Source organism: Ananas comosus, linkage group 13, assembly GCF_001540865.1.
Source record: "Ananas comosus cultivar F153 linkage group 13, ASM154086v1, whole genome shotgun sequence".
Classification (NCBI taxonomy): Eukaryota; Viridiplantae; Streptophyta; class Magnoliopsida; order Poales; family Bromeliaceae; genus Ananas; species Ananas comosus.
In genome coordinates, this window is record NC_033633.1 from 5,080,124 (window position 1) to 5,091,792 (window position 11,669).

At 37.3% G+C, this 11,669-nt stretch overlaps 1 protein-coding gene across 1 annotated transcript; it reads left to right on the forward strand.

Moving 5' to 3' along the window:
- Positions 3,044-4,738, forward strand: LOC109719713 (tryptamine hydroxycinnamoyltransferase 1-like). Its single transcript, XM_020246499.1, has 2 exons — positions 3,044-3,923; positions 4,317-4,738. The coding sequence occupies exons 1-2, from the start codon at positions 3,044-3,046 to the stop codon at positions 4,736-4,738; spliced, it is 1,302 nt and encodes a 433-aa protein (XP_020102088.1).

The following is an 11,669-nucleotide window of genomic DNA, read 5'->3' on the forward strand; positions in this document are numbered from 1 at the left end:
TTTTTCAACTTGAATTATAATACTGTTGATGAGATTGCTCTTTTCTCTTTGATGTTTAGTCCCACACTGTAAGTGGAACTAAAACCACATCCAATTATATTTGGGGATGTGGCATAAGCCTAAGGGCCTGCGGAAAAGAAAAAAATTGGGTTTGAGGGAAAAATCACTAATTCGTGTGCATGCTGAATTGGACTGGGTTATCTTACAAATGAAGGATCTGTTTTATTTATTATTGATCGAGTGTTTTTCTTTTTCCCCGTTGCGAGCTGAAGGATCTGTTTTATTTATTATTGATCGAGCGTTTTTCTTTTTCCTGTTGCGAGCTGCGTTATCTTGCAGATGAATGATTTGTTCTATTTATTTATTGACTGAATATTTCCTCTTTTCTCGTTGCGTGTCCTCAGGCGAATATGTGCAATGTGCTTGTCCTAAGAGGAAGATCTGCCACGTGCGAATTTTCGCACATCTCTTCTGGTGCACATTGGGGACTTTAACGTTAGGGTTTGTGAATCTTTAAAAGAAATCCACATGACAGTGCCATAATATATCCCCACTTATCAGAATTTTTCTATGTTACTTTTGACAATCTTTTTGCTCTCACTTGGCACAGTTGTGCTTGCAGATCGAAAAAAGAGTTCCGGTCCTATCTTGAGGTGGGATTTCTGGTTTATCTAGCTTGAAGAACGGAAAGGGTAGTGTCTCGCACGCTTTCGGATTGAAATAGCTATTTTCTTATCTTCAAAAATTTCTAATTTTTCTAGCGATTTACTGTAAGTTTTTTTTTATTTTAATCACAAAATTTGGTAGATCGTTTAAAGCCAAGTGAATTTTCAGTGCTCTGTTTCTAACATCTGTTGTGTTGTTCTTGTTGAATCCCCAGCTTGTGTGGGATTTGTTGGATGTGGCCTACGTGATATATTCAAGGCGATCCATAAAGATACGGTCAATCTATTTAAGTCAATCTATAAAGATACTGTAGATTTTACGGTTACGATGTAGCTGGACACGTCTTTGATGGACGTGTGTGATTTAACATCCTTACATTAAGTTATACATAAATATGTAACATACAGGAGTCCCGGTCTAACGCTAATCCAATTGTCTGTGACGGCTTCATCTCCGGGGATAAGGGATTTAGACTCGAAACGTCCCACTCTAAACGTCCCGCTATTTTGCAGATCGCGAACGAGGACGAACCACGAGCAAAAAATCGCCGCCTATGAATCAGGTACAGAAATCGAAATCATGGCAGAAGGTACGATCTTAATTTCTTATAAAGTTTCAACAGGATTTGATACGCATTTAAGTTTATTGATTTGGTTTAGTAGAATATTATTCATGCTTTTTTATATTTACTTATACAAAACAATAAATAACTTGTATTATAATCATTAATGCATTCTACATTTACAAACGCTATATATACGGTTTAAGTCATTCAATTTGGATTATAGCAAGAACGATTGTTTTTGTAATATTTGATTTGGAAAATTATTAGCTCGGTCACTGATTTCTTAAGGTGATTTTAAATATGCCTGCAACTTTCTCTCTTTTCACATACAAGTCCTGAGTTTCATGTATTTCCATCAAACATGTTGCTATTAAACTCTTTCACTAGGATGTTTATAATATCTTTATAAGGGCAAAATAGCGAAAAAGAGGATAATATTCAAACTGTTAATTAAATAATTTTAGATTCCTCCAAAATATAAGCAAGTAGAAACTTTTTTTAAAAAAGAAACAAAGATATTTATATCAGAAAAATAAAAATTTTAAAATTTTTTAAAAATTATCAGGAGAAGTCATGAACTTGTATACACCTATATACCTCTTGTTGTCTAGTCGAAAGGAAAATGGCCATTTAAAGCACTATGTAATTGCCATATTATTATTATTATATCACATTAAAACAGAGCCCAACTCTAGGAAACAAAATTCGAGTTTTCGCTAATTTGATTTAGGTTGGTAGTAGCAGATTAATCCACACGCAGTCCATCTTTGTTTTGGAAGGCATGCTATTTAATTCATTCCCTGAAAAGTCAAGGGGTTAGTTTAGTTTTATCATGTATTCTTTAACTACATCAAGCCAATGCATGACATCACATGGCTAACCAACATCTGCATGTAAGGCCACCCAAAATTAATCAATGCGAGATAGAATTTGCCTCAAATGAACAGCTAGCACAATGAAATAGCAGTACATCCAGTTCACTCTTTTTCTATTCTACCATTACCCTTGTAGCTACTTTTAAATTACCATCTGACTAGGATTAAGTTTTCATAAAGTAATAGTTTTCCAATGCATGTCTTGATTCATGTATGAGCTAGTACTTAAAGAGTGATAATTAATTTCTACTCCAAACCTACGTTCCTTTAGGGGGCTCTTTGTTTTTTTGAAAAAAAATGTTAAAAAGAGTTTCTATAAAAAAAAAAACTCCTTTTTTATTTAGTTTTTCGTTCGTTTGATTCCAATTTTTTTTTTTTGGAAAAAGCTTCTTTTCAAATTTTGTGAAAAACTAATATTTTCGTTTTTCTAAAAAAATTGAAAAACAAAAATATTAATATTTGCCATGAAATTTGGAAAATAAACTTTTTAAAAAACCAATTTTTGTTAAAATCAAACGGATGAAATTCTTTTAAAACAATTTGTGAAAAACTTAATTTTTTTGGAAAAAAATTTTTCACACTTCTCAGAGAAACCGACACCCTTTTAATTAGACAACTTTAGCTTTGGTTACTGAATGTGCTAAAACTTAATACAACGTCCGGGCATCTCACTTTTTCCTTTTATGAATAAAATAATAATTAACACAATATTACAATTGATTGATTTTATTCAAAGTAAGATGCACCATTCAAACCTCTTTGAACTTTTCCTTGTACATTCAGTCAAACACTTATGCCCTACGTGTTAGCATGTGGCCATGGTGGTATCATCTCCAGTACGCAACCCTCACAACTCTCTCTCTCTCTCTCTCTATCTATCTATCTATATATACTTGCTCCTCCATCCTCAACCAAAGGAGACTTAATTAAACTATCAATGGAGGTCCAAGTGCAAAGGACTACCATCATATCTCATAGTGATCCGACTGCCGTTTCGTCCGAAGTTCCCCTCTCCGTCTTTGACCGCTTCACATCCAACATTCACATCGTCGTGCTCTTCGCCTTCGTCCCTCCAATTGCATCAAATGAATCCCTCATAGATGGCTTGAAAAAAACACTGGCTCACTTCCCGACACTAACTGCGCAACTTAGCTACAGTCACGAGCACTCTCGACGACCATGCCTTGTTATCGGAGGCGAAGGCAGGGGCGCACTGCTACTAGAAGCTGCGGTGGCCTCGAATTTACTGGACCACCTCCCTTTCGAGCCATCACGGCACTTCGGCCTACTGTACCCCCCTACTGAAGAACCTGAACACTTGTTCCAAGTCCAACTCAATCGTTTCAAGTGTGGCGGGCTTGTGATCGCGATGACTGCGCACCATCAAGTGGCCGACGGCCAGTCTATGAGCACCTTTTTTGTCGCATGGGGGCGGGCAGTCCGTGGATTGGCAATCGAGAAGCCCCCAGTCTTCGATCGATCGCTACTCAAGCCACGTAACCCACCGAAGTACGAGTTCCCACACCGAGGGTTTGAGTTCTTGCCTCTTTGTCCAAATCAAGATGGCTTATCCTTAAGCGAAAGAAATATTAATCCAAGCGACATAGCGAACATTGTGTTGCGCTATCCTTTGGAGTACATAGCAAAGCTGAAGGCCGAGTTGAATAGGAAGTACACCACCTTTGAGACTCTATCGGCGTACCTATGGAGAAAGATTACAATAGCTCGCGGTCTCGCAGAGCAAGAATACGCTACAATAAGGATATCGGTGAATGGCAGAAGGCGGCTACAGCCACCGTTGCCAGATGAGTTCGTTGGTAATTAAGCGAAATAACTATATTTTGTCTAAAAGCTTATATTCAAATGTTGTCCTCAACGTCTAGACTAGAAACTCTTTTAAGTTTGGCAATATGTGGAAGTTGAATAGAAAAAAAGAAATAGAATTTGGTTCCCACCAAACCCGTGGTGGCTGGTATTTGACTCTTATACCATTTATAACGATTCAACTTGATCATTAGTAATAATTAATAACTCGTTGGGCTCAAACCATCAATCCAAAATTTTAAACTCAGTTATTATTATTAAGGTACATGCATGGTCTCTTATATTTGTAATCAGAATTTTTTTTCCATTCGATATAGCGCTATTGGGCATTACAGAATTATATAAGATAGCCACTTTTGATATCATGTAAATATTCTTTATAATAGGTAATGTTGTGCTAATGGCGCATCCTGGGGCGAAAGTGAAGCTTTTGATTGAAGGAGGGCTCTCAGAGGCGGCACAGATTGTCCACAAAGGGATACGAAAGATCGACGACCACTACTTCCAGTCATTTATCGATTTCGGGGTGATTCATGGCGACGAGGAGCTGCGGCCGGTGTACGCATTGGAAGGGAACATGCTGTCGCCGGCGGTGGAGGTGGATAGCTGGTTAGGGTTTGACTTCCACAAAGCGGACTTCGGTGGTGGGGGTGGACGTTTATGCGGTTTTATCCCGGCTTGGGTGCCCGCGGATGGGTTGGTTGTATTCATTCCTGGTCTGGGTGAGGGTGGGGGAGTAGATGTGTTTGTGTCCTTGATTGAGGAGCATGCTAAGGTTTTGAGTCAAATATCTCACACTATGGACTAATTAAGGTCTCTTAATTAGCTACCTTTAGTTTTGTATATATCTAGTGAATTTACTATGTTTGAAATCTTTCTTTTCCAATCTGTCCTAATAAGATCATGCACGCGGACAAAAATTACAAAATGTTTGTCAACAAAGTTTTACTTTTTACCTAGAGTAATATTATGCTTACAAACAATTTCTGCGTGCCATAATTGATTAATTGGCAGAAAGATGCTAATCATATAAGGACATAGATGTAATTTATAAGAAAAAAAAAAGGGAAAACTTCAAAAACCCCCTCTGTGGTTTCACACTTTTTCATTTTAATACCTTGTGGTTTAAAGTGTATCAAGTTAGTACCCTGTGGTTTCTCACTTTCTCACTTAGTACCCTATGGTTTAAAGTGTATAAGTTAGTACCATGTGGTTTCACACTTTATCACTTTAGTACCCTATAGTTTAAACAACCACAGAGTACTAATTTTATACAAAATTAAAACCACAGAGTACTAAAGTGATAAAGTGCAAAACCACAGGGTACTAACTTGATACACTTTAAACCACAGGGTACTAAAGTGATAAAGTGAGAAACCATATGGTACTAACTTGATACATTTTAAACCACATGGTACTAAAGTGAAAAAAATTGAAACCACAAGGAGGATTTTTAAAGTGTAAGCATAACATTACTAATTTACCCCTAATAAATAATTAGGTCATAAAATTCCAATAATCTGAGAAATCAGCATTTATTTGTTATGCCCGTATTTAGAGAGCAAGAAAATATAGAATACATGAAAAGAAAGAACTTTATTTAGGTGGAGGATAATTAATTGAAAATTTCAGCAAACTTGCACCTGTACGTAGCATCCGTCTCTATTTATAGTGCATAAATCATGCACTTTAGATAATAAAAAAATACAACCAACTCCAGATAATTATGAAAATACCCAACACAATTTCAAACTAAAAGTTAATATCTATAACTAAATAACAATAGAATAAATCTAGCTAATTTTTTAATATTCTAAGATTAATTTAGTCTTATCTTTTAACTCACCCCCGTAGGACCAAATTCTATGACACCACATCTTTCACAGCACCAAATAATTTTCTTTAGCCAGAATGGCTTAGTGAAAATATCTATTAGTTGCTCCTGAGTCGAACAATACTCCAATATAATATTGCCATTCGCCACTTGGCCTCAAATAATATGATACTAGATTTTGATGTGCTTCAATTTTGGTCTACGGGATTCTTCATCATAGTAATCTTAGATTAATTGTCACAATAAATGATTGTGGAGTCTGTGATCTGGTTCTGTTTCAAGTCACATAAAATCCTTCGCAGCCAAATTGCCTGGCAAGCGGTATTGGTAACTACAACATACTTGGCCTAGGAAGATATTAACGCCATTGTGTGTTACTAGCTTCTTTGAGGACCAGTACATTGCATTTGAACGGTGCTTGAACATGTGTCCACTTATGCTTTTACGATTGTCGATAGAATCTGGTCAATCACTATATAAAAAAATCCAAAAAAGAAAAATCGTTAAGGTTAGTGAACCATAATCCAAGGCCAATAGTTCCTTTCAGCTATTGAAGGATCCGCTTTGCTACATCCATATGGACTTTACTCAAACTTTGCATAAACTAAGAAAATAAGCTAGTCGTGAACAAAATATCCGATTCTGTGTGTGTCACATATAGTAAACTCTCAATTAAACTTCTATAATTATTGGCATCAATTGTCAAACTGTGGGACCGCCTCCAAAGGCTCCCTAGGTGCGTATGACAGCCAGCTAGACTGATAGAGTCTCCCCCAACCCACACAAATTAAGAGGTAGGCATGTAATGACCTATATATACATCGCATACAAAATTATATATATATAGTGTAACGACCCTGTAATGTCCCGGATTACTCTTTTCTCCGGGCATGCTAACAGACCCGCTGTATACATAGAAATTTTCTCTGTATATGAAGCGAAGCTGTACATGTACATGTAATCATACAACACTACAACCAAACTCACGTGACCTCGGCACAATCTGATGCAAAAACAGCAATCCGGGTCCACTGTTAACCTCAACGGCACCCAACAGTCCGGAACAGCCTAAACACTGCTATAAAAATAAGCTCGGCATCTCAGCACGAGTGTAAATGCATTCTACACTATTCTGGGTATCCACCGCTCACAAACTGCGGCGATACAAACAAACTACGGCTCCTAGAGCTAAATCTGATAGTTTTAACAAATGACGGTGTAGAATCGCTAGTTTTCTCCTAAATCAATTCCAAATCCAACATATATATTTTAGCTAATATTCTAGGCTCCAATTCAGATTTTAGAAACATGCTAATTATAGAATTGAGCTACTAACATGAAAAACAAAGCTAAAACACATGCTAACAACATATAAGCTTAGGAGGTAATTCCGCAAATTTCGGTAAGCATCATTAACCCACCTCTAGTGTTAATCCACGGCAGCACGAGGTCGCGAAGTTGCTGGAAACCCTGTCGAGACAAGCCGAAATCACTCAGAACCAGCAACCAAACTTCTCCAAAGATCTAAACATCAAAAACACCAAAACTTGCATTACAACTCCCAAATTTCAGTACTTAAGCTTAATCCACCAATTCCAATGACAAAACTCACCTATCAATCTTCCAACTCCCAAATTGTGCACCTTGCGGAAATCGAAAGTCGATGGAAACAGGTTCTTGTCAATTTTCATATTTTTATTTTCTTGGTCGGCAAATATGAGCCGACCTTCATTTATTTTCTTTTGAATTTGCCTCTTAAAGGTAGTGCATTCGTTTGTTCTATGGCTCCATGAATGGTACCATTTACAGTATTTCCTCCTTTTCAATTCTTCTCCAAGAGATATAGTTTGACTTTCCTGTAGCTGAATTCGACCATCCTTTAATAACCGATCAAAAATTAAATCGGTTTTCGATACATCAAATGAATAAGTATATGCTGAAACTCGTGCTTTTGACTCGCTTGATTTAGCAAGCTTTAACAAAGCACATTTATATGGTTGGCGGCCTTTTACCATTTCCACCATATATATTTCGGCTTCATCAACCGAATCTTCTTTTTCTTCAGATGTATTCGGCTTCTCGTGACCCGAAGATTTTTCAAGAAAAGAGATATTTTTCTCTTTCCCTTTGTTCCAATCTTTGTTTTGGCCCCATCTGGGCCGATCTTCATTATTTCCTTTTCGGAACTGCTCATACTGAGCAACCCGAACTCCCAAATTTAAAAAAATTGAAAAATATTTATCTTCACAATAATTTTTTATTTTGAAATGTAAGCCGTTAAATGCCATTTTGGCAAATTCGGATTCCGGCATCCTTACAAAACAACGGCTCCTGGCCGTTTTGAATCGGTTCAAGTATTCTTCAACCGATTCTCCTGTTCTCTATTTAAATTGAGCTAGATCAGCTACCGACAATTCTGGTTCTAATCTATAAAATTGTTCGTGAAATTTCCTTTCTAATTCGTCCCAATCTCGGACAGAATTAGCCAGTAGACTCGTATACCAAGTAAAAGCTATCTTGGTTAACAAGGTGTTAAATAATCTAAGTTTTAAAAACGGGTCCGCAGCGGCTTCTCGGCACTATGTCGTAAACTGTGCAACATATTCGACTGTGTTTTCGGTTTCATCACCGAAAAATTTGTCAAATTTCGGTATTTTTTAATTTGCCGGATAAGAATGCTCTGCATCTATACTTGCAGTATAAGGAGACCTAAACACAGGCCGCATTGCCGGCCTTGCGCCTACTCCAAAAGTATTTCAGATGGCTTCTTCAATCTGTGGGTATATTTCATTATTGTTCCCCTGCAAAGGAATTTGTGCTTGTACTGGATTCGGTCCTTGTGGTGGTGCGAAATTCTGTACCACAGGATTTACTCCTTGTATATTCGGAGCCTGCCCCCCAACTCAAGCCCCTACATTTTGGGGCATATATGCTGCTACTGGAGGAGGAGGTGGTAACCGCTATGCTATCTCTGGCTACTGACTGGCATTAACAACAGCCGGTCTGTAAGCCGCCTGAAGTGGTGCCCCCTAGTATTGGGGCTGACCATTTGCCGGTGTTACAGGATTTTGTAACACTGGCGTCATTACAGGCCCTTGTAAGCCTGTTACAGGTTGCTCATTACGAGTCAATAATTGCCCTATTCGGGCAATATTCTCATTGGAGGCCGTGATTGCGGCCAATACTGTATCTAACGGTGTAGTGCTTCTAGAAATTTGCCTAGCGAAAGCTGACAATTTCTTCATATGGAAAATCTGAAATTATCACGACTTTTAGCACCTATATATTTCAGTTTCATTACAATTTTACATTTCTATTTTTATCCTCTTATATGTTACGTGAAAGTATTTTGCTTGAGCCTTTTGTCCTGTTCATACCATCTTATTGATTTAAAATAGAAATGCGCAAGCTTCTTTATCTTTTTCAATAATTATTAGTTTATGCGCACCCCAGAACTTGTGGGGGAAAGTTTTGATTTCTGCATGTGTGATTTTGAATAAAATTTTCCACAAGAATTCTAATATATCTCCCTATGAATTTTGGAAAGTTAGGAAGGTTAATCTGAATTATCTTAAAGTGTGGGGGTGCCTAGCTAAAGTGAAGATAGCTGAGAATAAGAAGAGAAAAATTGGATCTAAGATTGAGTTTAAGTATTTTGGACCGGTGATTTGAGCCCAACAAGTTATTATTACTAATGGGCCGAGTCGTTATATATTTGGTATCAGAGCTGTTTACCAGCCGGAAGTGTGAGACAAGTCTCACATTGCCTTGGTGGATTACACTAAACCTGATTTGGCTTATACTGTGAACCGATTGAGAAAATATACCCATAATCCAAATAGAGAGCATTGGAATGCCTTAGAAAGAGTCTTGAGATATCTGAAGGGGACTGTATCTTATGGATTACATTATACTGGTTTTCCTGTGGTATTGGAAGGATATAGTGATGCTAATTGGATTAGTAATACTGCTGATATAAAGTCGACTACTGGATTTATTTTTCTTCTAGAAGGAGCAGCTGTTTCTTGGAAATCAACTAAACAATCTTTGATTGCTAGAAATACTATGGAATCTGAACTTATAGCCTTGGATACAACTGTAGTAGAAGCTAAGTGGATTAGAGTGTTTCTTTATGATTTACCACTTATGGAGCAACATTTAGCACCTATATGTATACATTGTGATTGCAGATCTGCTATAGATAAGTATGCTCAAGAGAATATGGAGACGAAGATGAATAGATTCATGAAAGTGAGACATAAGTTTATTCGGTAAAATTTGAAGAAAAATCTGATTGGATTGAAATTTGTGAAATCTACAAAGAATTTGACTGATCAGCTTATAAAAGAATTATCTAGGACAGTGATCCTAGAATCATCGAGGGGGATAGGGCTGAGCCCAGAATAGAAGTTATCGACGATGGCAACCCAACCTGTTGCAGGTTCAATGGGTAGAAACAAGTCGAACAAGTAGCTGTGAGGAGCACTGCTTTTATATCCTCATCCCTATGGCGACAGTGCTCATATTTGCAAGTGGATAGGAAGGGCGTTGGCTCTGAATGGCTCCGAGACCTATAAGGCAGGGTACGACCTTGCAGATACCCTTTGAGGACCTACTATATGTGTGGAGTCATGAGGCCGCGACTATGGGAAGAGGGCGGTTCCCTAAAACACACATAAAGCGATACTAGCGCATGGCCATAAAAGCGCTCATCCGCTTAAAACCTAAACGGTTGTACCATGTGTGCTGTTCGTGGAAATCCGATTCACCGGTCTTGGTTCAAGGCGTAGTCCACCATTGTGCCCTTGGATGTACATTGACAAGCGCTAAGTAAAGGTTCAAACCCGAAAGGTACCTTTACCGAATACGTAGTATAAAAGATCCAGCATTATTTTGAATTATTTTGAATTTCAGTTTATTTGCTTTCCTTATTTCAAGTTTTAAATCATGTGGGGGAATGTTGGATTTTATTGGGTTTGTTATGATTTAAAACTTATTAAAGCCATTTGATTGGATTTCTTTATTGGGTTTGTTATGATTTATTCTTTCAGTTTTATCTTAATCTTTATATTTGTCCTAATCCTAATCTTTTTAGGTATAATCTTAGGCTTATCTTGTTCTACTCGGATTTAATGCGATAGAACAAGATTCTCGCCTTGATTATAAATATGGGGCGAGATTACATGAGTTGAATATAATAATAATAACTCGAGCATACCTAAACCCTCTCGACTTTTTCTACTTTCTCGCTATTAATTTTCGCCAAATTTTTATTGCTGGATCTGAAGCTGGTTGGGTTCGTCTTGCGTCACTTTGAAAGCGTGTCGACGGGGTGGAATGTGGTCATTGTATCGCTAGGAGTAATTGCCGGAAAACGTGGAGGGGCAATTTCGCTTCTAGGACAGTGATCTGCACGCCTCGATCTACAGGCCTTATCTAAACCTTATCTTTCCAATTTTTTTGTTTAATTTTGTTTCGGAATTTTTCTGAACTTGAATTTTAATTTCCGATTTGATTTTTAAAGAATATTATAATAAAAGATTAGAAAGATTTTTCCAACATTCTATAATCCAAATTCAAAACTTCGAAACAAGCGATCATGTACTTAAAAATAAGCTACTAAATTCACCCAAAACACTTCACTTCCCCAGAAACACTAATAACTTACGGTACCTAGGAATCTTAGATAAAGCGATCAAACACCCCCTTAAAGTAACATTTCCTCTATTACAAGTATGAGATTTTGATACCTAAGTTTTATAGAGGCCATAGTATGAATGCAATTTAAATGACCCAAAAATATTATCCTTCAAAAAAGAAACCAACTACGACATTATTACATCTGACATCTCGGTGTTGGGATCCACCACTAACCTAATAGGGTTTAAAATGTGATCTAAAAGTG

Coding starts and splice junctions, on each gene's coding strand:
- LOC109719713 (XM_020246499.1), top strand. CDS start 3,044: ATGGAGGTCCAAGTGCAAAGGACTACCATCATATCTCATAGTGATCCG. Junction 3,924..4,316: donor GTTGCCAGATGAGTTCGTTG/GTAATTAAGCGA, acceptor TCTTTATAATAG/GTAATGTTGTGCTAATGGCG.